The sequence below is a fragment of the Eurosta solidaginis genome, chromosome 1 (genome assembly GCF_040869045.1).
Source record: "Eurosta solidaginis isolate ZX-2024a chromosome 1, ASM4086904v1, whole genome shotgun sequence".
NCBI classification, from domain to species: domain Eukaryota; kingdom Metazoa; phylum Arthropoda; class Insecta; order Diptera; family Tephritidae; genus Eurosta; species Eurosta solidaginis.
Window position 1 is genome coordinate 388,017,990 of NC_090319.1, and position 27,242 is coordinate 388,045,231.

The following is a 27,242-nucleotide window of genomic DNA, read 5'->3' on the forward strand; positions in this document are numbered from 1 at the left end:
AAATTCGACTCGTCAATTTCGAAATTAACAGTTGATTAAGGACGGGAGTATTGTTCGAAAGAACAAGAGGCGTGGTATAAGCAAAAGGGCATTCAGGTTGAACCAACGGTTGCATATAGTCTTCAAAAAAAAAAAAATGGTGTTGCGGAACGTTTCAACAGAACATTAGTTGAAAAAGTTAGATCGTTATTGTTTGAAGCCAATATGCCGAAACGGCTGTGGTGTGAGGCTGAGTATACAGCGGTTTCTTTAATCAATCGAAGTCCAACAAAATCATTGGATAAGTCAATAACGCCTTCGGAGATGTGGTATGGTACTAAGCCGGATGTTAGTAAATTTCGAGTTTTTAGTTGTAAGGCAAACGCATGGATACCTAGTCAAAAACGAAAGAAAATAGATTGTAAAAGCCGTAAATCAGTTTTGGTTGGGTATGCTCCAAATGGATACCGACTTTGGGACATAAATGCGCAGAAAATGTTTATTGCTCGTCATGTAAAGTTTGACGAGAATGTTTTTCCGTTTGAAAAAGAAATATCTAAGGAGACACAAAATAAGAAATTGTATATCAGATGCAGCCATGAGCGAGAAGGGGATGATGATAATGATGTCCTCATGGAAGATGGAGTTTTAAATAATGCAACTACAATTTCTGAAAATTTAATATGTGATGAAAGCCAAATTGATTCTGATCATGAAAAAAATGAAGCCAACGATTCATTTGAAGATGCAATAAATGATGATATCGAAGTTGCGCTCCCTTCGCATAACAGTGAGTCTCTGCCTGAAGCTTCTGTAAGACGTAGTGAACGGGAGATCCGGCGTCCATGTAAGTTTATTGATTACTTTACTGGGTATAGAGCAACTTCTGCTGTTTGTATTACAACAGATCATCCCGAAGCTTATTGGTAAATTGCTAGTAGGAGAGATGCTGCAAAATGGATGGAGGCCGTTAGAGATGAGCTGAAGTCAATGAAGAAAAATTAAGTCTGGGACGTAATATATCCACCAAAAGGTGTAAAACTACTTAAGACAAAATGGATATTTAGAATAAAGGAGGATGAAAATGGTTTACCAATGCGCTATAAAGCACGTCTTGTGGTAAAAGGTTTCGTACAAAAAGAAGGGATGGACTAATCGGAAACCTATGCTCCTGTTGCCAAACTTACAACGATACGGGTTGTACTGGCAAAAAAAGAAAAATTATTGTTTCACCAACTAGATGAAAAAACTGCCTTTTTACATGGTGATTTGAATGAAGATTTGTATATGGCAATACCAGAAGGGGTTGACGTGGAGTCAGGTAAGGCGTGCAAACTCAGAAAATCTCTTTATGGGTTAAAGCAAGCTCTAAGATGTTGGAATCAGCAGTTTAACAAATACTTGCTGCAGCTTGGCTTTACAAGGTAAAATCATGAATATTGCCTATACACAACATTTTCTAGTGATTGTTACCTAATAATTATTATGTATGTTGATGATCTACTTATTGCTGGAAAAGAAATTTCCTCAATTAACTGTTTAAAAAGAACCTTAAGCGAGAAATTTGAAATGTCTGATTGTGGTGAACTGAAATTTTTCCTTGGCATAAAGATTGAAAATTTCAGTGATCATATTGAGTTATCACAAAGCGCAAGTATTGACAAAGTATTAAGTATTAACAAAATTTGGTATGGCAGATTGTAATTCTGTGAGAAGTCCAATGGAAAAAGGATTGCAGCTATTACAAAATAATGAACCAGATAATCTCAATAAACCATATAAAGAAATGCTGAGAAGCCTTATGTATATAAATATGGGCGCAAGACCTCATTTCTGTTATCCTGTTGGATACATGGGCTAAAGGTTTACGGCTCAATTTTATACCGGCGGTGGCGGCGTGGGCAGCGCGCCAGCGTACGCCGGTGTTCTTACTTTAAAAAGCTTGATTTTTCTATTTAAAAAAAGTAATATTTAGGAAAGGTTTTGTTTGTATGTATATAAGGAAATCAACGTGTTGGCCATTTCGGAAAGGTCCGGGGTTTTTGCCTCAAGATCTCGCAGACCGTTAAAAAAATTTTCAGGAGTAGCTCCTTGGAAGGGATTGTCCCTCGTTCACTTACTCCAGGGAGGCTTCGAACCTAATCCCGATCTTTGGACTTGGCACTGCTGAGTCTGCTGAAAAGAAATAGAAATGCATAAACTAATCACACTTTTGTCTGTATGTCACGTGCAAAGCGTAGTTTCACCCAGGGTTAACTCCTAATAATCGTCGCGAACACATTTTCTTTAAATCATTTGTGGCTCCTTGGCGGTCACGCACAAAGGCGACTTACGGTTGCTATTAATGGTCTATATGACACTCGTGGCACAGGGCGCCTCCAGTTTTTTCGGCTGTTTTTAAGAGCTACAATTCCCCATGTGCGAACAGTTGCGATCCCGACCACCAGTATGGGAAGACTATACCAATTGGGTAAACTACACAACCTTTACATGTTTTGCTGCTCTTCCCGTTCCGGCCGATGTCCGGCAGGGTGAGCGCGCGTTTCGCAAGGTCATCGCTTCAGCTTCTGCACGCTTCATCCCGGCCGGTAGAATACCTGAAATCATACCGCATTTCCTGGCCGAAGCCGCAAATTTAGCAAAAGAACGTGACCTTGCGAGATACCTCAACCCTAGAGACCCCCTTATTAGGAGTCTTAATTTGGATATCATGCGGCTAGTAAATGAACATAAACGTATGAGCGGATCATCTAAAGAACTGCAACCTCTCTTCGGGTATTGGTAAATTGTGGTCAACCGTCAAATCCTTGTCTAATCCAACTAAACACAATGATAAAGTATCTATAGTCGTCGGTGATAAAACTTTGTTTGATTCGAAGAAATGCGCGAGCGGCTTTTGCCGACAATTTATAATGCATTCTTCTGTAGACAAAGCCAGACGTCGTGCTAACAGACATAAAAACGACGTCCCATCCATTACCATCACCCCCACAGAGGTTGAAGCAGCCATCCGTAAAGCCAGGCCCTCCAAGTCGATAGGCCCGGACAGAATAGCCATGTCAATGCTTTAACACCTTGGCGATTAGGGAATAAAATAGCTAATACATGTTTTCAACCTGTCACTGGAATACTTCCTCATTCCTGAGAAGTGGAAAATGGCAAGGATAATCCCGCTACTAAAGCCTGGCAAACCAGCTAACGAAGGCGAGTCTTATCGACCGATATCACTACTTTCGCCAGTAGCTAAGACATTGGAAACCGTTCTGCTCACTTATTTCACGGCAAATCTTCGCCTAGCCACGCACAAACATGGCTTCAGTAAATTGCACAGCACCACCACCGCCCTCAATGCCATTAACACTCAGATTAATTACGGATTAAATCAGCAAAAACCTCATCAAAGGACGGTGCTCGTGGCACTTGACCTGTCAAAAGCTTTGGACAGAGTCAACCACGGCACGCTACTCCAAGACATAGAAGGCTCACACCTTCCCGCTTGTCTAAAAAGATGGACCGCTAATTATCTGAGTGGTTGGCAGGCGTCGGTTGAATTTAGGAACGAAATTTCTAAATATATATGGATAAAATTTTTAAAATGTAGACCAAAGTTTGCAGACGTTTGTGTTCACAACATTGATTTCAATAGCCTTAGTTAAATCAAAACGATATTTTAGAATGAAAGTCGACCGATTTTAAGTTGAAAGATGTTAAAGGCACCTTTTTTGGGCATTTTGCTTTTTTTTAACAACTTGAGGGCAATTTGAAAACATGTTCGCATTGGGTCATTTTGTATGAGTTCCTTGTTCATTATTAATTTTTTGAAAAAAATATGCAAAGTGGACATATATACTTATTATATAACTTTTCTTTTAGTGTTTTGTTTTAATAACATGGTGAATTGGGTGATGCAAAGTCCGTGTTAAGCTGACATCGAAAACGCCTGTTTTTTTAAATAACTTTTGAACAGTTAGAAAGAGCTAAATTTCGCAATTAGTTTTATATAACTGACAGTGATGCGCATCCGTTGATACCACTTTCGACCAATTTTCGACATGAACAATAGTTACGTTCCATTGAGACTTGAGCGAGATACGGATAGAAATTTAACATGCAAATGCACCAACAACGTTGTGATCCTGATATTTATCTGGTTCAATTTATGATCCGTATAGCAGTTCTGTTCGTTTCGTTTTCTGTAGTAGATTTTTTGACAGCTAACCACTTTTGAGTTGGTAGCACTCATGGCTCAACTATATGGTTGGTTCATCTCTACAGCAACAACATACATTTGTTCACATTGCCAAAGTCAGAGTGTTGCTGTTAGACGAATGGAATGGAATGAAATCATAAAACTTAGCAGCATTTGTATGTAGTAAGAAATTGTTGTAAATTCGTTGGTTTCATGTTAAGTTTGCCATCTCCTTCTGACAATCTCTACTACAGTGAAATGAAAAAAATAAAATCAGCTGGTGAGATGAGCCAAACATATAGTTGAGCCATATGAATTCGCCATATTTAAAAGCAAAAACACTGAAAGAGTAAACAACTTGAAGATGATGTAAGGAAAATAAATAGTTTGCTTACGTGCGAAACTATTTAAATGTTAATAATTCTATCAGTATCTTAAAATTTTGTGTACGTTTCTTCTTATTTTCAACAAAACAGATGTTTTATATTAGTGCTGCCAGTTCTCATAAAGTTGATCCAGATCGTTCCAATGAGATTTGAGCCAGAGTCAGAGCTCGATAAACCAATGGAACGGCCCTAATAAATGGCCTAAACAGTCTTAAGCGAGTAGAATATAGTAACGCGCCGGACGCTGCCGCCGCCGCCGCCACCGCGCCGACATTTTTGACATTCGACGGCGGCGTGCGAAAAACGACCACAATCGACGGCGGCGGCGGCGTTTATCGGCGGCGTATATCTCTAACATGGGCAGATATCAACAAAACCCAACGGAAGAATATTGGCAATGTCTTAAAAGGATTTTAAGATATTTTAAAGGAAGTAAAGGAAATAAATTGGTATTTAAGAAAGCTTCAGATTTATTGGATTTGCGGATGCAGATTGGGCTAGTGATGCAACAGATCGTAAATCAGTTAGCGGATATATATTTCAAGTATATGGGTGTACTGTTTCATGGTCAAGCAAAAAGCAAGTAACTGTTGCTCTCGCCTGAAGCGAATCAGAGTATGTTGCCTTAAGAAATGCTGGGAAGCCTTATGTATATAATGATGGCCGCAAGACCTGATTTCTGTTATCCTGTTGAATACATAGGCAGATATCAACAAAAGCCAACGGAAGAACATTGGCAATGTCTTAAAAGGATTTTAAGATATCTTGAAGGAAGTAAAGGAAACAAATTGGTATTTAAGAAAACTTCAGATAAACCTCTTATTGGATTTGAGGATGCAGATTGGGCTAGTGATGCAACAGATCGTAAATCAGTTAGCGGATATATATTTCAAGTATATGAGGGTACTGTTTCATGGTCAAGCAAAAAGAAAGTAACTGATGCTCTCTCCTCAAGCGAATCAGAGTATGATGCCTTAAGTGCGGCTGTAACAGAAGCTATTTGGTTACATGGTTTACTGAAGGATCTACAACAAGTTAATAATAAGTTGAAATATTTGAAGACAATAGGGGCTGTATTGGAATGGCTAATACATTTGATTCAAGAAAAGCTAAACAGATTGATATAAAGCACCATTTTATCACAGATCCAGTTGCAAAAGGCTTGGTAAAGCTGATTTCAATACCTACAGAAGATCAACTTGCAGATATATGCACAAAGGCACCAGATGCAATTAGAATGAAGAAATTATGTTTCAAGATGGGATTGCAAGATTGAGAAGGGGTGTTGAAACTAAAGCAATCTTTGCTTTTGAATTAAAAAAAAATATATATATATTGTCATACTTTTTCATTACGTGATTTTTCCTGTGCGTGTTAATACATATTTTCTTCAATAAATTTTAACTGCGAAATGGAAAGTTAATAAAACTTAAAACAAATTAAAGACATTTAAATTTGCAATGTTAGATGCCGTAGAAATTCCGAAAAATCTGGATCGCAAAATGACTCCCGAGGCCCGGGATCGTGATTCGCTGTCAAAACGCTTAAAACTAGCCATCCTGTCAGGCAGTTGACGGATATAAAGGGCCAGTTAAACTTTTGGTCCTTTAAATGCCAATTAATTGTGACTTATAACCATAAAACCACAAACAGATAAAAAGCTGATCGCACCAACCTTATACCTATAATAAAATAGTAAAATTATAAAACTAATTTGTTTTAATTTAAAATTCCTCCATCAAGTTTTACAATTAATTCGAAACTGAAAAAATTATATCAAATATTTCAAAGCTTGCTTATTTTCCTTTGCCAAGAGCTCTAGATCGATTTACAGTAGATCAGTTTACAGTTGATTTGTTTACAGTCGGCCATTCCTGATACATCTCCACCTTCGGATTCATCTTCTGCACAACATATGTCATCGATTTCTGTTGGTTCACAGTAACGCTTTAATTTATCTAAAGCATAAACAGATATATATGGTCGCTGTTTACATCTACTTCCCGGCAAATCTTGGATTATATATCGGTCCCGATCGAGCACTTCACCAATTTCAAATGGGCCTTTATAACGTGGTTCAAGCTTTCGTGAAAAACCTGTACATGGCGGTGCGTTCTCTGCTAGAACTAAATCACCTTTATATACATGTGGTATTCGATGATGGCTGTCAAATCGTTGTTTTACTTTTAAACGTTTTTCATTGATTCGCATAGCAGCCTCTTTTCGAACTTGTTCTATATCACAATTTATTTGATTATCATCATTGAGAGCAAGAATAAGCTTATTTTTTAAAATATCTCGGGGTGTAAAATTGAAAAGTAATTCGTGTGGCGTTTTATTAGTAGTTCCGTTTCGCATGGTATTGATGGACCATTGAATTTTGCTTAATTCATTATTCTATTTATCGTCTGCAGTCGTAGATGCTAAAAGTATTGACAGAACCGTTCGATTTGTACGCTCTTCATGAGCATTCTCACGAGGAGTTTGCACTGCATTTAAAATATGCTTAATAACATTTTCCTGACAATACTGTTGGAATTGTTTGGATGTAAACGTTGGTCCGCGATCAGTTACAATTCGTTCTGGTATTCCAACATAACTGCTGATTTCCTTCAACAGCTCAACAACATGCTTCGTTGCGGTACCCTTTACTGCTCGGAGAATCGTGAATTTGGTAAACGAATCAACTACAACGAGAACATAATCATTACGCTTAGCTGACTTCGGAAATGGACCTAAATGATCTAAATGAATCGTTTTAAACGGTATTGGTTCCATATCACTGAAATGATATTGACCTTCTTTCATACCACCCATTTTTTTGTTGTACGCTCATTCAATGCAGGCTGCTATATAATTTTTAATATAATTTCGCATTCTTGAAAACCAAAAGTTCCTTCGAAGCTTCTCGTAAATTTTGTCAACGCCCAGTTGACCAGATTTCACATTACAGTCATGAGCTATCTGCCATTTTAACGATTTTGGCTCAACCCAAAGACGTTGATTATTTACCATGCGATACAACCGTCCGTTTCGAGACAATAATCAACTTTAATTTGCTTATCGTTTTTCTGAACATACTAAAAACCCAGTAGTCTTCTTCAATCTCCACCTTATCTATTTTTAGTGAAGCAGTTTCGATATCTTTAGGCGGTTCATCTGGGTTTCGACTGATTGCATCAATATGTAACATACGCTGTCCTGATCGATGTTATACTTCTATTTCAAAATCTTGTATACGTAATCACCATCGAGCGATTTGAGGAATTAATTCCTTTTTTTGCATGGCAGTTTTGATTGCACTACAATCAGTAACAACTTTGACGTTTTTGCCAGACACATAATAATAAAATCTTTCAAGACTTTCAACCACAGCTAACGTTTCCAACTCATAACTATGATATTTCCGTTCTTCTGTTGTTGTAGATCGAGAATAATAAGCGACAGCCTTCCAATCGTCTACTTCTCTCTATAAAAGTACACCCGCCAAGCCTATTGAACTTGCATCGGTGTGAATTTGATGTTCTGCATTTGTTCGATATGCAGCTACTACTGGTTTATTAACCAAAGCAGATTTCAATTTATTGAATGAATCTATTTGCGCTTCTTTCCACTCGAAAATTTGATCTTTACGTAATAGCATTCGTAAAGGTTCGGAAATAACAGCGTAACATGGTACAAGTTTTCGAAAATAGCCTGATAAGCCTAAAAACTGTCGAACTTCAGTTAAATTTCGTGGCTCAGGAATGTTTTGAACAGCAGCTGTCTTTACGCTTCCTGGACAGATTCCATTTGGTGTCAACTCATGACCAAGGAACTGTATCGATTCTTTTAAAAATTCACATTTTTTTGGATTAAGTGTTACATTCAAATTACCAAGTATTTGAAAAATTCGCTCAAGTTTCTCAAACATTTCAATAACTGAATTACTTCCGATGAGTATGTGATCCATATAATGCAAAATATCACTATTTTGCGTTTGTTCTTGAATTCGTGCCATTAAACGTTGAAAGACGGTTGGCGCATTCTTCAACCCAAATGGCATTCGCTTGAATTCATAAAGACCTTCTGTCGTAATAAAAGCTGTATATTTCCGACTATTGGATTCGATTGGAATTTGGTAGTACCCGCTATTTAAATCGAGTACGGAGAAATATTTATACTGCATGGCTTCATACAGTCGTTCCTCTATATTTGGCATTGGATATACTTCTTTTTTTGTATGTTGATTTAATCGCCTGTAATCCACGCACATACGATCAGTTCCACCTTTTTTCTTTACCATTATTACAGGGATAGGAAATTTAGATTGAGATTCACAAATAATATTATTATCTAACAAATCTTTTATCATATTCGAAACCAAATTTTTTTTTTGTTCGGGAACTCTATATGGACGTTGACAGATGGGCTCGACACAATCGACCTCAATTTTCATTTCAATGAGACTAGTTTTACCAATTTCACTTAAATTTTCAGCAAAAACATCTCGGTACTCTGCTAAAAGCTTCGTTAGTTGCAATTTTCTATTATCGTACGTTGTGTTATTTCCGATTTTATTTTAAAAATTTTAGAATTGTGATTAAAATTCAACTTACCGTTATTAATAATTACAATAAAGTCATTTATGAAATTTCGTGCCCTAAAAGCACATCAGTAGACAAAAATCATATTGAACGACATACAGGTCAAGTTGCAAATTTACTGTATCAACCATATAACCATATTTTCATTATACAGGGCATAATTTTACAATTTATTTTTTTAGCTATCGACTCACGTACCATGTGACAATCACTGCCACTATCAATTAACGCAATTAATCGTTCACTATTAATGTATATTTCTTTTTCAAACATTTTACTAGTTTCGCATGCTCTCACATTCACGCTTTACCAAAATTTACAGGATCAGTACGCGGATGCACTCTTTGACAGTCTTTGCATCGTGGACGATTTTGAGGTTTGGGGCAATTACTAGACAAATGTCCCTTTTCGGAAGAATTATAACAAGTTAACTTTTCACTGGATTTTCCAAATTTTTCATTAGGAACTGTTTTTGTTTCTGATTTTTTCGATGCATTGTTATATGTATATATATTTCTGTCAATTTTTATCCATCGCAACAAGATGTTGGATCAACTGCGCACAAATCGTTGATTCGTAATTGACCGTTTTAGTAGGCAAATGAACAAAAAGTTGTTGCGACAGCTTTGTACGAAAGTACCTATGTTGCGGCATTTGCAAGGCAGGTGAGTTTTCACTGCACTGAGATCTTTTCATGGCAAAAATACACTCGGCGTGCTTGCCGAACAGTGCCGAGGGGCGCCTCCGCTTAGAAAATTTTCTTCTAATTGAAAAATATTATTTCTAAAATTTTTATGTTGCTTTGCCCGGGGTGTGAACCCAGGGACTTCGGTGTGGTAGGCGGAGCACGCTACCATCACACCACGGCGGCCGCCATATACATACGTAAATATGTGCATACATTTAGTACACAGCATACATAAGTACAAAGTAGAGAGCGCAGTGAGCGTAAATTCTCTTTGAAATTTTCTCATGTATTGACTGTTGATCGCTGTTGAAATGACTAGTGAGCTCAGTTGTGTTAACAAAAAAATCAGTTAGATTGATTAGGAATCTGTCAATTTTATAGAATTTTGTTAACTTAAGAGCGACAATTTCTCTTCTGTTGGAATTACTAAACTAATTTGTTTGCTTGACAAAGAACTCGATCGAATTAACCATAATTCGATCAATTTCACCGAATATCCGTTAAGTCAAGACCAACTGAACTGATTAGTTGATTTTACTAGCATCATTGCTTTCAGTGTATCCTGAGCCGTTTAATATATGGAAGTCTATATTTATCTCGATTCGTTTATGCCGTTACGATCAACCGCTGTTACTAACGTTTAAATACTCTGGGTGCAAAGGACGCTGAGTATAACAAGGACTACAGCTTTCTATAATTGTAAACAAGTCGAAAAATTTTTCAGAAAATATATCTGTGGCGTTCCAGGTTTTCGTTTTTTTAAAAGCATTCTGTTCTTCTTTACCTAAGTGTGGTTTCCATAAATCCGCAAGTAAAAGAACTTTTTGGGCTGTTTATTTGGGAGCACTGTGGATTAGTTGTATTCTTGTTTGAGGTCAATCATGATCGCTTTAACACGCTCTATGCAGACCAAATGATGCAAGATCCCGTAGCGGATATCTGTTGTTGGCAGCAACTCGCTCTTCAGTGTCTAGTTTCAACACCCTTCATCTACGGTTTCTTCTAATTGTGTTTGCCCTAGGTGCTTTCTGTGGGATTACTAAGAAGGACACTCTTTCCAATTTTTTTATGGCTCCCTAATCTTCTGAAGGAAGTTGATGATCTAAAGTTTATGGTTGTTTGTGGCAGTCAAGCCCACATGTCTACTACCCGTCTTCCTCTTAGCCTCGGAGCCAAAAGGCCTTGGAACTACCAAAGGTGATGGTTTACTTATCAATCACATTATTAGTAAAAAATGCTTCCGTTTTGGGTAATTAAAAAAAAACGTTTCGAAGTCAATTTATAGCTCAGGCCTTATTAATACGATATAATCGGCACAAAAAAGAAATCAGAAACCTTTTTAGAAATTTTTACATTATTTAGTAAAAATAATTTACTTTAATTACATTTTCCCAGAGGCAGGTGGTATCCTTAATGCCGATTTGACTTATAACGAGGTCACAACGAACAATGACGACAATGGCACAGATTCAGGTGAAATGCAATCCGATCAACCGGCTGCCAATGAAAAAGAAACAGTTGAAATAACTGATGCTGATTCTGTGGAGGAAAAACCCATCGATCTTGATGGCGATGGCATACCAAATGAAGACGACACCGACATTGATGGTGATAGCAAACCAAATGAACTAGATGAAGACATGGACGGTGACGGTGTTTTAAATGAAGAAGATGATGATATTGATGGTGATGTTATACCAAACGATCAAGATCCTGATATCGACGGTGATGGTGTACTGAATGTTGACGATCGGGACATCGATGGTGATGGCGTACCAAATGTGGTCGATCATGATCTTGACGGTGATGGTGTGCCGAATGTAATCGATAAGGATATTGATGGCGATGGCGTAAGCAACACCCACGATAATGATCTAGATGGTGATGGCATACCCAATGAGGAAGATGAAGACATTGATGGTGATGGCATACCGAATGATCAGGACGATGATATCGATGGTGATGGCATACCCAACGATCAAGATAATGATATCGATGGTGATGGTATACCCAATAGCCAAGATGACGATATCGATGGTGATGGTATACCAAATAATCAAGACAATGACATGGATGGTGATGGCATACCAAATGATCAAGATGGCGATATCGATGGTGACGGTATACCCAATGAAAAGGATAATGACATCGATGGTGATGGCATACCAAATGCTGAGGATGATGACATAGATGGTGATGGCATACCCAACGAAGAGGATGACGATTTAGATGGTGATGGCATACCAAACAAGGATGATAATGATATAGACGGCGATGGTGTATCTAATGAAGATGATACGGATATAGATGGCGATGGTGTACCTAATGACAGTGATGAAGACATTGATGGTGATGGCATTAAAAATTACCAGGATGATGATATTGATGGCGATGGCATTGCCAATGAATTGGATAATGATATCGATGGAGATGGTGAGCCTAACGAGGCGGACAAAGACATTGACGGTGATGGCGTACTCAATAACGAAGATGTTGATATTGATGGTAATGGCATACCAAATGAGCGTGATCACGACGTCGATGGTGACGGCATGCCCAACGATGAGGAACCCAAAAGCTTAGATATTGATGGTGATGGTATACCCAATGATGATGATACCGACATTGATGGTGATCTTAAACCAAACGAGGTAGATGAGGATATGGATGGTGATGGTATACCAAATGTACATGATCGTGATGTGGACGGCGATGGTATACCAAATACGGCAAAAAGTATTGTAGGCTTATGAGTAATTATAGCAGCCCTGCAAAATCTCCACTGACGGACACATTCAGTTCGCCCAGGCCAAGAGATCAGCCTAACGTGGACGACGCTGCTGTGATCGTGCATTTCAATTTTCGGCTAACACCGAGCTAATGGCAGAATACTCCACCCCTGCCCTTCAGTCTGGACCCATCCGTGATCAGGTTCATATTAATTCCCAACTTCATTCATCCCTTAATGAATTATGAGTCGTGAATGTAGACGGAAATTGATCCAGCATGCTCCGGAAACTAGCTACATTAAGGTAATAAACCGATCCTGTCGAGAACGATTTGATATGACCGCGTTGAACCCTAGGTTTGGTGATTTTAGTCGCTACGTACGACAGGTATGCCTACCGCGTGAGTATCCTAAGCCCCTAAATCCGTTTGTTACATTTCCTGAAGCTATAGGCTGCACTTTTTTACTTCAATTTTAAGACCTTTCGAATTGAAAAAGAGCTCTCGTCACTCCTAACAAACATCCGACACCAGCTAGCTGTACTACGTCGAATAGCAGGCAGTATAAGGAGGAGTGTGGTCTTTATTAAGTTAACCCATACCGTGCGCTGACTTAATCTTCTTGTAATTTATTTTGCCTTCGTAACACAAACTAAGCAAAATATTTCAAGTTTGCCATATACACTCGAATTCAAAAACACTAGGTCCAAGAAGCCTATGAAGAAAGAATAGTGATCTATCTTTGAGTGGCCAGCCTGCATGTTTTATGCAAACTTTGAACGAAATCTGCTTGGGCTGCTGAATTCTCTAAGAAACTTTTTATAGCAGAACTAGAAGTTTATTCGGAGAGCCTACCATTAACATATGTTAAAATAAGAAAATTTTCATGAAACATGTAAAAAATGTACTTATTTCTTTGATACAAAATAGTACTAAATTTAATACTTCACAAAAGGGCCTCTCCTTTTCTTCCCCTTTCTCTCATCCTTCGTTTTGTATGGGAGTTTTCAAAATGAGCTGTCACTACATGGACCACCTTGTCGTTATTACATCATGGTATACAATACTATGGAAATCCATTCATATTAGTTTTTCAACTAACGAAAATATCGAATACCTCTATAGAGTTTTGCAGCTCTATTGGCTTAAGATTGTAAAATAAAAAAGCAGAACGGTTTTGAATAACTTCGGTACTGGGGACAGGGGAGATATCTGGCGAAGTATGACTTACCTTGGTTAGCTGGTTTTCCAGGCTTTTCTATCGGTACCAACCTTGCCAGTTTCTTTTTTTTTTCTGAAGGGCAATGGCAAAGTGGTTGGATTGAACAGGGGATTTACGGTTGACCAAAACTATGCGATACCGGAGGAGGTTGCATTTCGTGAAATGCTCCTTCAATTTGTCTAGTATGTGCTCCTTAACCAACCGTCTTTTGTTCATGACCCAGTTCTTTCGCTAGAGTTGCATTTTTGGCTGGGAAATGAGGACAGATTTCCGGGATCATGCCAGCAGGGATAATGCTCATATTTGTATGTCAACACGAGCGTTCCATAGAAAACCATAAATTTTGGACGCTCAGTAATTTTCACTGCCTATCAATCCCATCGACCATGCAATGAAATAAATAAAATCAGCTGATGAGATGAGCCAACCATATAATTGAGCCATGGAGAGAACTTAAAATTAATATACAAAAAAATGGTTTCCAAATAGCATTAAAAACGATATACGCAAAAATGAGTCGTTTGAAAGCGTTTACGTTTGGACTCATTCTACATCTTTATCAGGTTAAGTTCCAAAAGTTGCAATTGAAGGGCAGAAAATCACAATTGAGGATTTGAATGCAAAAAGTGATCTTTTTTGAAAATAACGTATTTGAGATTTTTGTGTTTAAAACATTTGAGGTGATATAGGATTTTTGTTGTTGTAGTATTTGAAACATTTTTTTAATATATAGTATATATCATTTATGTATAATCTTCCCAATGTAAATATATGTTGACAAAATCCTTATTTCATAATTTTTTCCCAAAAATGACAAATTACCTTTTTGCATATAACATAGAAGCAACAGTGGTAACTTGCAATTTTTTGTATGTCCCATTTCTCATGTCAAAAAGTGCAAATATAAGCGAAACCGGGAGACGTTAACAAAGCATATATGGGGAGGCACTGTTTGGGAGTGAGAGTCACTTACATTTTTTTATAAGAACAATACAAGAAACTGGCACAGAGCTTTACATTTTTCGTTGGTACGAAGTCTGTTTCAGAGACATTAAAAAAATATTTGGCGTGGGTATAAAACTGGACCCCTTCTTCCTATGGAGCTGTTTTACGCAAAAAGGGGTCTTCGAACCCTGAACTTTTTTTGCACGCAACTCCTCAATTGTAGTTCAGCAATTTTATTTATTACCCAAAAATTTTAATTGAAGTTCTTTATCCTTTTTATTCCTGAAAAGTATTAAATAGCTGAATCCAGACTAAGCCTGCACTTGGAATATGTAAATTTTCCATTCTGTATAGTTGAAGATCGTGTTTAATTTTTACATTGTAATGCTTTTTTTTCGATAGAACTTATTTAAAAAAGCAACATACAAATATTTAAAAACAACAAAGTTTCATCAGTCATCAGTCCTTATACATAGCTGCATTGGTCTGTGAAAGGCCGGCCTCGAAAATCAGATATACATTTTCAGTGGAGAAAATACGAAAGCAATCTGAAGTAATAAGCTTATTGAACAGGAATCCTTCGCCATTCTATCATCGGTTTCGCAGATAAAGGTGCATCATAATGATTTCAAACCAAACTAAATCCTCCACAATCACCAGAATATTGATAAAACCATAAATTTGTAACTTTTTGTTTTGCCTGCACGCTACTATGCGATATTGGTAGATATCATTGGTGCGAATTGAAATGTTACGTTGTTGTTGTTGTTGAAGTGTTGAAGTGTGAAGATTTTAAGCAATCGAACAATGTTATTAGATACAAGTATTACAAGAGTCATTCAAATATCAAATATTAAATTGTTTACAACTTATTAACGGCTATATCGACTTTATCTCCATCTTCAACATTGTATCCCGATTTGGTATCGATTTCCTGCTTTTCTACACTCTTAGCTTCAGCATTTTTCAATTCGGACCACTTTTCATTGTACTGTTCTTGTGTTAGCAGACTTCGTTTAATAGCTTCACAATCATCAGGTTTTAATAGCACAATAGCTATATACCCTTCTCCTTCCGCGACGGATTCCAAACGTTTTGGCTCATCAACCCATAATGCATTCACTTCAATCAGCTTACTTTGTACACAACTAGGAATCCTATAGGTTTTTCCTTGTTCCGTAGTTAATATGGCTAATGTAGAGTCATGTTGCAAAACCATCCCACCCTTCTTACCTTTACCTTTTACTGTATTTTTGCTGCGATCTGTATTGCCAATATCAAAAGTAAGCGATTTGATGCCCATTTTTATTGCTGGATGCTCTGAAGCCAAACAAATCAAACAAATTCGATTTGAATGAAAAAGTATTTGATATGGTGCTGGGTCGTTGCCTTCCTTAATGTAGTAATAACGTGTAAAAAATCTATCTACAACACTGGGGTGATTTTCAACCCAGTCTTCGGTTATGGATGGCACTTCAATGCCGCCAATGGATTGTTGTTCATGTTTATAATAATAAGATAACAAAGGATCTGTTTCCGGTAACATTGTATGTGCTTAGTAAAGTCGTTCAATGGATCTCTAAATGAGAAAATTATGATGAAGCCTTCAATCTTTCCTTCAATTGGGCTTGTCTTTCGGCAGCCTTGACTCGATTGGCTGCTGCACGCGCTTGCCGTTCTTTTTTCAGACACTTCAGCACTTGATCATTAATATCGTTGCAAGCACCTAAAAACTTGCTAAACTTTTTCTGAAACAATGACATATAAGTATTCGAAGGATTACACTGGAATGAGTTTGGAAGGCTACTTACCTCGATATGGCAATTGTTAAGTTGTTCGATTAACTTGATACAATCTGGTGTATGCAAATGAGGAGATAGATCCGTATGCATTATTTTTGTATGAAATAGGAACAAAATTTATTCTATTGTAAACTTTACCAAGTAGCGCAACTAACAGCTGATCGCTCAAAATTTGCACACACACACAAACATCACTAATGGCCATATTACGGAAATCTTAGGGAAATTGAAGTTAAATTTTTAAACAGACATAAAATGTTATAATTTTGGAATATATAGCATCTAGGACACCTTAATTGCAGTAATTGGAAGAAAATTTTTGCTTATACTCAAGTATTTATTTATTGTTTCTAAATTTATCTTTAATATTGATACAATGATTGTTCCAATGCAACTCTGGTCTTCCTACTGTTCTTAATTCCACTCCATTAGAGTGCCTATCTTCACGGCCTGCGAGTGCCTTCCACCCTATTCGCAACATAACCTCAAATTAAGATGCCAAACTTTATAGTAAACAATGATTTATTCTGTTTTCGTACTTTTGAGCAAATTGAAATGTCAAACTTGAACGAGAAGAGCTACCAAGTAGCCATGGTTCAATTATATGGTTGGCTCATCTCATCAGCTGATTTTATTTATTTCATTGCATGGTAGTTGGGACAAAGAGGATAAATATAATAAGAGCCGTCACTCGTTATTTTTCAAGCATTTACTCGATGTAAACTATGAGGTAGTCGCTACTTTCTTTTTGGGCGAGATGTTTATAAATGTCTTTTATACATTTTCATCGGGTATTTGTGTTTATTTTTCCGACTGTATTTAATTAATTATTTAATTCTCTTTCCAAAAAACACGTTTGCATAAAGTGACAACACCGCATGGATAAATGAAAGGCAATTCAAAAATGTCCCTCATAAATAGCGAAACAACAAACATTATGAAAGTTCAAAAATCCCCAAATACGTCAAAAAAAATGTTGTGTAAACGATCAGAATAAAGCTGTAGTCATTGGTGCCGTTTGTCGTATCGCTGTAGTCGTATCCCTAACGTAATCAGCTGTTTATCGTTACGATGGTAAACCAAAAACCAATTGGTTGGCTACGATACGGCTACGACCTTAGCGGCACCAATAATCGATTGCATTGATTCTCATAAGGTTGGTCGAATCAGCTGTTATAAGGTTACCGATACGGTTACCGATAAAGCACCATTGTCTGCAGCTTTAAAGCCAAATTAAACTTCCTTAACCCTAACGCCATAGTCGTAACCATATCCATATCCATAACCATCTCAATGTGATCGATTAATGGTGCGTTATCCTAAAAATCGTGAAAATTTCATAAAAATGATGAAAACGCAAAAAATTACAAACATATTCCACAAAAAATAAGTATCTTAGTCATAACGTATCCAAAACAATGAAGAAAATCTAAAAAAAGTTATTAAATTCACCAAATCAAATATTTTTAGGTTATGGATATGGCGAGAAACCAAAAACCAATTGATTGTCTATGGCGTTAGCGTTATGGTATGGCACCATTAATCGATTACATTGATTTCCTTCAGGTAGGTTCGATCAGCTGTTTTATCTGGTTATGGCTTTATGGTTATAAGTCACCATTAATTCGGCCTTTAAGCTGGAGACATTGGTGCTTTATCGGTAACCGTATCGGTAACCTTTTAACAGCTGATTCGACCAACCTTATGAGAATCAATGCAATCGATTATTGGTGCCGCTATGGTCGTAACCGTATCGTAGCCAACCAATTGGGTTTTGGTTTACCGTCGTAACGATACACAGCTGATTACGTTAGGGATACGGATACAGCGATACGACATACGGCACCAATGACTCCGGCTTTAAGGGCGAATTAATGCTGACTTATAACCATAAAGCCATAACCAGATAAAACAGCTGATCACACCTACCTTATAGAAATCAATGAAATCGAGTTAGCGTTACGGTATGGCACCATTAATCGATTACATTAATTTCCATAAGGTAGGTTCGATCAGCTGTTTTATCTGGTTATGGCTTTATGGTTATAAGTCACCATTAATTCGCCCTTTAGGAATCTTTCTTTAAAACGTGCTTGAACACTGTTGCGGTGCAACCCTGTCTGGATACGTCAATCAGCTTCACGCGGTGGTTGTTATCAGCTGTTTACTTAAACAAAAACAAGGAAATTTTACCATCATAGTGTACCTATACCAAGTGTGTTCACTAAGCGATAAACGTCAAAAATACAAACAGCCTCGCTCACCTGATGGAAATCTCAGGTCTAGAGTCGCATTTTTGGTTTCAACGACAACATTTTTGACTACCAATCGTATCGACTTTTTCAATTTTTCAATCATTCGGCGCACTCGGTAATGGTATCCATTTTGAATTCGCTGTCATTCCGAATCCAGCGAGTGCCTGTCAGAATGCTTGACAGATAAGTCAACACACTTGTACTTGTACACTATGTTTACCATTCAAATTGAATTCTAAAACACATTATTAGACGCGGTTATTTCCTTTTCAAGTTATGTCTGCTGGCAAGAAGAAGAATCTAAGTGCAATGGAGCAAGATACAGCAAATAATGATTCAGAGAGCTCAAGTGAAGATGAGCCACATCCTGACGCTTATACTGGCAATGAGGTTGGTAGAAAAAAAATTAGAAATAGGCTAATCGGTTATTATTTGGGTTCAGTTATTTTATAATAATATTCGAAGGAAGTAGAAATTGATTTCGAGGGACGCGCACCTTCCGATCCTGATTGTCACGGCATATCTCAACTGCTGCAGCGTGTATTTCTGCGTGCACCAATAAACACTATGCAGATGGCAGAAATTATTATTAGTAAGTTCCAGCTATAGTCCAAAAGGTATCAATTTTAATAATTCTTGCATGAAAATTTTAGGTCAAAATTATGTGGGTAGCGTAATTTGTCAATGCGAGCAGGATGGTGCTGAAAGTGATATGGAGGATGATATTGTTGAAGAAGGCACGATATTTGGAATTACCACTGTAATAAATTTGTCTTCAAAGAAGGATGTGCCTTGCATACAACAACTGCATAGCTACATTGTGCAACGTGCGGAAAAGCATGCACCAGATTCCGTATTAAAGCATTTTCGTGAAGTTTTGGGAAACGATGGGCGACCAGTAGGCTTTCTGATCAATGAACGTTTCATTAATATTCCAGCTCAAATATCTGTGCCATTATTAGAAAATTTGCATAAAGAGGTTCTGGCAGCCAAGCAAAAAGGCATGAAATTCAATTTTATATACTATCTGATGATTGTTAAATTGTTTCGTAAAGAAGCACGCAAGGGCAAACCGGCAGAGGATATATACACAAATGCTGAGGAGGAAGTAATATGTTCTAAAGCAGTAAATTCCTTTGAGTATTCAATTGCAGATGAGTGTGATGTGGGTATGAGTGGAGATTGGTTAGAAGGCGATGCAACATTAACACCATACAGAAAAGTTATTCTATTTGATGCGAAACAATTGCCACAACTAATTGACGGCATACGCAATTTTATTAGTGGAGTATAAATAATGTATAAATGTTATTATAGCCATCATCCGGTGGCAAAATCCTCAATCTCAATGATCCAGAGCATTCCCCTTAGAATTGAACGTGAGCCGGAGCTGTAAAACTCACTGGATGACGGCATATATGTATGCAATTACGATAATTAATCTATAGTCTATATAATATACATTTAAATGCATGTATTTTTGATAAATACTACTTCTATTGAAAGAGTATGGAATAAATTGTTATAATTTTTATTTTGTTGGGTGATATTGTAACCGCAAACTAATAACACTGTAAAATACATATCTAGGCTACGAATATAGCTTTTTATGCGATCAATGTATGTAGGTAAGGACTGCAAAGTCTCCACCGGGCTGAGTATGCTTAAATAAATCTTAGATTCATGCTCAGAATGGCTAGCAATATCTTAAGTGATAAGCACACTGTAATGTTGATCTTGTAGCGATAAGGTTGATCCCCGAAGGCTTTGGGGAGTGTTATCGATCTGATGGTCCTTTGCCGGATACAGATCCAGTACCATAGCACCATTAAGGCGCTAGCCCGACCGGGAATTAATAGTGCCTTATAACCATAAAGCCATAACCAGATAAAACAGCTGATCGAACCTGCCTTATGGAAATCAATGTAATCGAGTTAGCGTTATGGTATGGCACCATTAATCGATTACATTGATTTCCTTAAGTTTGGTTCGATCAGCTCATTTATCTGGTTATGGCTTTATGGTTATAAGTCACCATTAAATCGCCCTTAACCGTTTAAACGGTTTGTGCCGTACCACAAGTCGCGCCTGTCGCTTCTTCGTTGGGCTAAGAGCCGCCAATTGGTAACACAAAGCGAATTGAAATCACAATTTCGTGACTATAATGACAATCTCGGAATTTTTCGGGATCATCCAGAGATGGTTACCTTTGCATTTTGGTTCAAAAATAATTATGTAAGGTATACAAATATGAGTGGCTTAACAAGAGAAATTTATTAGAAAATGTCTGTTTCCTTGGAAATCTGATCATTGAAATTTGAATCGTCTAAGAAAGGCTACCAGGCTTTAGCAGGGTTTCCTGAGGTTTGAAATTGAAACTTGTTGAAACTAAAGCAATCTTTGCTTTTGAATTAAAAAAAAAAAATATATTGTCATATTTTTTCATTACGTGATTTTTCCTGTGCGTGTTAATACATATTTTCTTCAATAAATTTTAACTGCGAAATAGAAAGTTAATAGGTTATGGCGACTTTAAAGACTTTGGGATTCCGCAGTTCGCCGGCAACGACTTCGATAATTGGCTGTTCAGAGTGGTCATGCATTTAGAAGCGCCAAGCTTGGCCGAAGTTTTAACGAACAATCCTCCAAATGATGCAACTGAATTGGCAGAATTTTTGAAGAAAGACAGGAAGGCTAAGGATCGCGTGGTAGGATTTGTGCAAAACGATTGCTTAGACTATATCCGGGACAAAAATACAGCAAAAAAAATTTGGGAAAATTTGAATATGGTGTTTGCTAAAAACTCGATTGTAAGCCAACTTTTGGTGCGAAAGCAGCTAGCAACGCTTCGCATGAAAGAATACGAGTCTTTAACAAGGCTCATAATTATTGTATTTGAAAACCTTGTCAGGCAGTTGAAGACCGCGGGGGCTGTAGTAAGTGAAGATGATTTATTAGCTCAATTTTTCTTGACATTACTTGAAAAATATGTTCCGTTGGTAACCACATTACAAAACTTAAACGAAGATAAATGGAACCTAAATTTTGTAAAGGAAAGGATATTGGCTGAGGAAATAAAAAGTTGGATCGTCAAAGTAATGACATTCAGAACACAGCGTTCTCTACTAAGAAAAGTTTCAAAAAGAAAGTTAAATTCCAAGGCGAATGTCTTAAATGTGGTAAATTTTGCCGTAGAGCTAAAGATTGCAAGCAATCGACCGAAGCTAGAAGTGCTTCCGAGAAAAAGAAGACTGAAAGTATTTGTTTTGTTGCGGGTGGGGGAAAAGATACCCAAGAAAAGGACAATCGGAAAATTAAATTTAAATTGGATTCGGGTGCAAGTGACCATTTGGCGAAAGAAAAATGGTATTTTCAAAATGTTTTGAAAATGAACAATCCAATATTCATAAATGTGGCAAAAGACAATCAGTTCTTGATTGCAAAGTATTCCGGAGAAATAAGTGGAGTAAGTAACAAAGGAGTTAAACTGTTTATGAAGGATTTGTTGTTGATCCAGTTGCATGGAATGGGTCAAGATATTTCTTAACGTTCATTGATGATTACGCACATTTTAGTTTGGTACATGCAATTAAAAATAAGGTGGATGTTTTTAAGTCAATGAAGGAGTACGAAGCAATAGTATCAGCAAAATTCGACTCGTCAATTTCGAAATTAACAGTTGATTAAGGACGGGAGTATTGTTCGAAAGAACAAGAGGCGTGGTATAAGCAAAAGGGCATTCAGGTTGAACCAACGGTTGCATATAGTCTTCAAAAAAAAAAAAATGGTGTTGCGGAACGTTTCAACAGAACATTAGTTGAAAAAGTTAGATCGTTATTGTTTGAAGCCAATATGCCGAAACGGCTGTGGTGTGAGGCTGAGTATACAGCGGTTTCTTTAATCAATCGAAGTCCAACAAAATCATTGGATAAGTCAATAACGCCTTCGGAGATGTGGTATGGTACTAAGCCGGATGTTAGTAAATTTCGAGTTTTTAGTTGTAAGGCAAACGCATGGATACCTAGTCAAAAACGAAAGAAAATAGATTGTAAAAGCCGTAAATCAGTTTTGGTTGGGTATGCTCCAAATGGATACCGACTTTGGGACATAAATGCGCAGAAAATGTTTATTGCTCGTCATGTAAAGTTTGACGAGAATGTTTTTCCGTTTGAAAAAGAAATATCTAAGGAGACACAAAATAAGAAATTGTATATCAGATGCAGCCATGAGCGAGAAGGGGATGATGATAATGATGTCCTCATGGAAGATGGAGTTTTAAATAATGCAACTACAATTTCTGAAAATTTAATATGTGATGAAAGCCAAATTGATTCTGATCATGAAAAAAATGAAGCCAACGATTCATTTGAAGATGCAATAAATGATGATATCGAAGTTGCGCTCCCTTCGCATAACAGTGAGTCTCTGCCTGAAGCTTCTGTAAGACGTAGTGAACGGGAGATCCGGCGTCCATGTAAGTTTATTGATTACTTTACTGGGTATAGAGCAACTTCTGCTGTTTGTATTACAACAGATCATCCCGAAGCTTATTGGTAAATTGCTAGTAGGAGAGATGCTGCAAAATGGATGGAGGCCGTTAGAGATGAGCTGAAGTCAATGAAGAAAAATTAAGTCTGGGACGTAATATATCCACCAAAAGGTGTAAAACTACTTAAGACATAATGGATATTTAGAATAAAGGAGGATGAAAATGGTTTACCAATGCGCTATAAAGCACGTCTTGTGGTAAAAGGTTTCGTACAAAAAGAAGGGATGGACTAATCGGAAACCTATGCTCCTGTTGCCAAACTTACAACGATACGGGTTGTACTGGCAAAAAAAGAAAAATTATTGTTTCACCAACTAGATGAAAAAACTGCCTTTTTACATGGTGATTTGAATGAAGATTTGTATATGGCAATACCAGAAGGGGTTGACGTGGAGTCAGGTAAGGCGTGCAAACTCAGAAAATCTCTTTATGGGTTAAAGCAAGCTCTAAGATGTTGGAATCAGCAGTTTAACAAATACTTGCTGCAGCTTGGCTTTACAAGGTAAAATCATGAATATTGCCTATACACAACATTTTCTAGTGATTGTTACCTAATAATTATTATGTATGTTGATGATCTACTTATTGCTGGAAAAGAAATTTCCTCAATTAACTGTTTAAAAAGAACCTTAAGCGAGAAATTTGAAATGTCTGATTGTGGTGAACTGAAATTTTTCCTTGGCATAAAGATTGAAAATTTCAGTGATCATATTGAGTTATCACAAAGCGCAAGTATTGACAAAGTATTAAGTATTAACAAAATTTGGTATGGCAGATTGTAATTCTGTGAGAAGTCCAATGGAAAAAGGATTGCAGCTATTACAAAATAATGAACCAGATAATCTCAATAAACCATATAAAGAAATGCTGAGAAGCCTTATGTATATAAATATGGGCGCAAGACCTCATTTCTGTTATCCTGTTGGATACATGGGCTAAAGGTTTACGGCTCAATTTTATACCGGCGGTGGCGGCGTGGGCAGCGCGCCAGCGTACGCCGGTGTTCTTACTTTAAAAAGCTTGATTTTTCTATTTAAAAAAAGTAATATTTAGGAAAGGTTTTGTTTGTATGTATATAAGGAAATCAACGTGTTGGCCATTTCGGAAAGGTCCGGGGTTTTTGCCTCAAGATCTCGCAGACCGTTAAAAAAATTTTCAGGAGTAGCTCCTTGGAAGGGATTGTCCCTCGTTCACTTACTCCAGGGAGGCTTCGAACCTAATCCCGATCTTTGGACTTGGCACTGCTGAGTCTGCTGAAAAGAAATAGAGATGCATAAACTAATCACACTTTTGTCTGTATGTCACGTGCAAAGCGTAGTTTCACCCAGGGTTAACTCCTAATAATCGTCGCGAACACATTTTCTTTAAATCATTTGTGGCTCCTTGGCGGTCACGCACAAAGGCGACTTACGGTTGCTATTAATGGTCTATATGACACTCGTGGCACAGGGCGCCTCCAGTTTTTTCGGCTGTTTTTAAGAGCTACAATTCCCCATGTGCGAACAGTTGCGATCCCGACCACCAGTATGGGAAGACTATACCAATTGGGTAAACTACACAACCTTTACATGTTTTGCTGCTCTTCCCGTTCCGGCCGATGTCCGGCAGGGTGAGCGCGCGTTTCGCAAGGTCATCGCTTCAGCTTCTGCACGCTTCATCCCGGCCGGTAGAATACCTGAAATCATACCGCATTTCCTGGCCGAAGCCGCAAATTTAGCAAAAGAACGTGACCTTGCGAGATACCTCAACCCTAGAGACCCCCTTATTAGGAGTCTTAATTTGGATATCATGCGGCTAGTAAATGAACATAAACGTATGAGCGGATCATCTAAAGAACTGCAACCTCTCTTCGGGTATTGGTAAATTGTGGTCAACCGTCAAATCCTTGTCTAATCCAACTAAACACAATGATAAAGTATCTATAGTCGTCGGTGATAAAACTTTGTTTGATTCGAAGAAATGCGCGAGCGGCTTTTGCCGACAATTTATAATGCATTCTTCTGTAGACAAAGCCAGACGTCGTGCTAACAGACATAAAAACGACGTCCCATCCATTACCATCACCCCCACAGAGGTTGAAGCAGCCATCCGTAAAGCCAGGCCCTCCAAGTCGATAGGCCCGGACAGAATAGCCATGTCAATGCTTTAACACCTTGGCGATTAGGGAATAAAATAGCTAATACATGTTTTCAACCTGTCACTGGAATACTTCCTCATTCCTGAGAAGTGGAAAATGGCAAGGATAATCCCGCTACTAAAGCCTGGCAAACCAGCTAACGAAGGCGAGTCTTATCGACCGATATCACTACTTTCGCCAGTAGCTAAGACATTGGAAACCGTTCTGCTCACTTATTTCACGGCAAATCTTCGCCTAGCCACGCACAAACATGGCTTCAGTAAATTGCACAGCACCACCACCGCCCTCAATGCCATTAACACTCAGATTAATTACGGATTAAATCAGCAAAAACCTCATCAAAGGACGGTGCTCGTGGCACTTGACCTGTCAAAAGCTTTGGACAGAGTCAACCACGGCACGCTACTCCAAGACATAGAAGGCTCACACCTTCCCGCTTGTCTAAAAAGATGGACCGCTAATTATCTGAGTGGTTGGCAGGCGTCGGTTGAATTTAGGAACGAAATTTCTAAATATATATGGATAAAATTTTTAAAATGTAGACCAAAGTTTGCAGACGTTTGTGTTCACAACATTGATTTCAATAGCCTTAGTTAAATCAAAACGATATTTTAGAATGAAAGTCGACCGATTTTAAGTTGAAAGATGTTAAAGGCACCTTTTTTGGGCATTTTGCTTTTTTTTAACAACTTGAGGGCAATTTGAAAACATGTTCGCATTGGGTCATTTTGTATGAGTTCCTTGTTCATTATTAATTTTTTGAAAAAAATATGCAAAGTGGACATATATACTTATTATATAACTTTTCTTTTAGTGTTTTGTTTTAATAACATGGTGAATTGGGTGATGCAAAGTCCGTGTTAAGCTGACATCGAAAACGCCTGTTTTTTTAAATAACTTTTGAACAGTTAGAAAGAGCTAAATTTCGCAATTAGTTTTATATAACTGACAGCGATGCGCATCCGTTGATACCACTTTCGACCAATTTTCGACATGAACAATAGTTACGTTCCATTGAGACTTGAGCGAGATACGGATAGAAATTTAACATGCAAATGCACCAACAACGTTGTGATCCTGATATTTATCTGGTTCAATTTATGATCCGTATAGCAGTTCTGTTCGTTTCGTTTTCTGTAGTAGATTTTTTGACAGCTAACCACTTTTGAGTTGGTAGCACTCATGGCTCAACTATATGGTTGGTTCATCTCTACAGCAACAACATACATTTGTTCACATTGCCAAAGTCAGAGTGTTGCTGTTAGACGAATGGAATGGAATGAAATCATAAAACTTAGCAGCATTTGTATGTAGTAAGAAATTGTTGTAAATTCGTTGGTTTCATGTTAAGTTTGCCATCTCCTTCTGACAATCTCTACTACAGTGAAATGAAAAAAATAAAATCAGCTGGTGAGATGAGCCAAACATATAGTTGAGCCATATGAATTCGCCATATTTAAAAGCAAAAACACTGAAAGAGTAAACAACTTGAAGATGATGTAAGGAAAATAAATAGTTTGCTTACGTGCGAAACTATTTAAATGTTAATAATTCTATCAGTATCTTAAAATTTTGTGTACGTTTCTTCTTATTTTCAACAAAACAGATGTTTTATATTAGTGCTGCCAGTTCTCATAAAGTTGATCCAGATCGTTCCAATGAGATTTGAGCCAGAGTCAGAGCTCGATAAACCAATGGAACGGCCCTAATAAATGGCCTAAACAGTCTTAAGCGAGTAGAATATAGTAACGCGCCGGACGCTGCCGCCGCCGCCGCC

General features: G+C 37.6%; 3 protein-coding genes across 3 annotated transcripts; 1 reads left to right on the forward strand and 2 right to left on the reverse strand.

Moving 5' to 3' along the window:
• Positions 1 to 15,508: 15,508 nt before the first annotated feature.
• LOC137245564 (protein Abitram-like) lies at positions 15,509 to 16,268 on the reverse strand. The gene has a single exon (XM_067776440.1). It carries the CDS (start codon positions 16,266 to 16,268, stop codon positions 15,585 to 15,587), a length of 684 nt encoding a protein of 227 aa, XP_067632541.1. The 3' UTR covers positions 15,509 to 15,584.
• Positions 16,269 to 16,314: 46 nt separating this feature from the next.
• On the reverse strand, positions 16,315 to 16,691 carry LOC137245566 (COX assembly mitochondrial protein 2 homolog). The gene is made up of 2 exons (XM_067776455.1): positions 16,534 to 16,691; positions 16,315 to 16,470 (listed from the first exon to the last, which is right to left on the reverse strand). The coding sequence occupies exons 1-2, from the start codon at positions 16,612 to 16,614 to the stop codon at positions 16,315 to 16,317; spliced, it is 237 nt and encodes a 78-aa protein (XP_067632556.1). The 5' UTR covers positions 16,615 to 16,691.
• A 2,309-nt stretch (positions 16,692 to 19,000) lies between these two features.
• Positions 19,001 to 20,313, forward strand: LOC137245573 (protein BCCIP homolog). Its single transcript, XM_067776467.1, has 3 exons — positions 19,001 to 19,169; positions 19,245 to 19,371; positions 19,433 to 20,313. The coding sequence occupies exons 1-3, from the start codon at positions 19,056 to 19,058 to the stop codon at positions 20,071 to 20,073; spliced, it is 882 nt and encodes a 293-aa protein (XP_067632568.1). The 5' UTR covers positions 19,001 to 19,055; the 3' UTR covers positions 20,074 to 20,313.
• Positions 20,314 to 27,242: the final 6,929 nt, after the last annotated feature.

What these genes read in the sequence shown, in the direction of transcription:
- LOC137245564 (XM_067776440.1), bottom strand. Translation starts at nt 16,268, where the DNA reads ATGTTACCGGAAACAGATCCTTTGTTATCTTATTATTATAAACATGAA.
- LOC137245566 (XM_067776455.1), bottom strand. Translation starts at nt 16,614, where the DNA reads ATGCATACGGATCTATCTCCTCATTTGCATACACCAGATTGTATCAAG. An exon ending in TTAACAATTGCCATATCGAG is followed by an intron (nt 16,471 to 16,533) that starts GTAAGTAGCCTT and finishes TCATTGTTTCAG; the next exon opens with AAAAAGTTTAGCAAGTTTTT.
- LOC137245573 (XM_067776467.1), top strand. Translation starts at nt 19,056, where the DNA reads ATGTCTGCTGGCAAGAAGAAGAATCTAAGTGCAATGGAGCAAGATACA. An exon ending in ACGCTTATACTGGCAATGAG is followed by an intron (nt 19,170 to 19,244) that starts GTTGGTAGAAAA and finishes TAATATTCGAAG; the next exon opens with GAAGTAGAAATTGATTTCGA. An exon ending in GATGGCAGAAATTATTATTA is followed by an intron (nt 19,372 to 19,432) that starts GTAAGTTCCAGC and finishes TGAAAATTTTAG; the next exon opens with GTCAAAATTATGTGGGTAGC.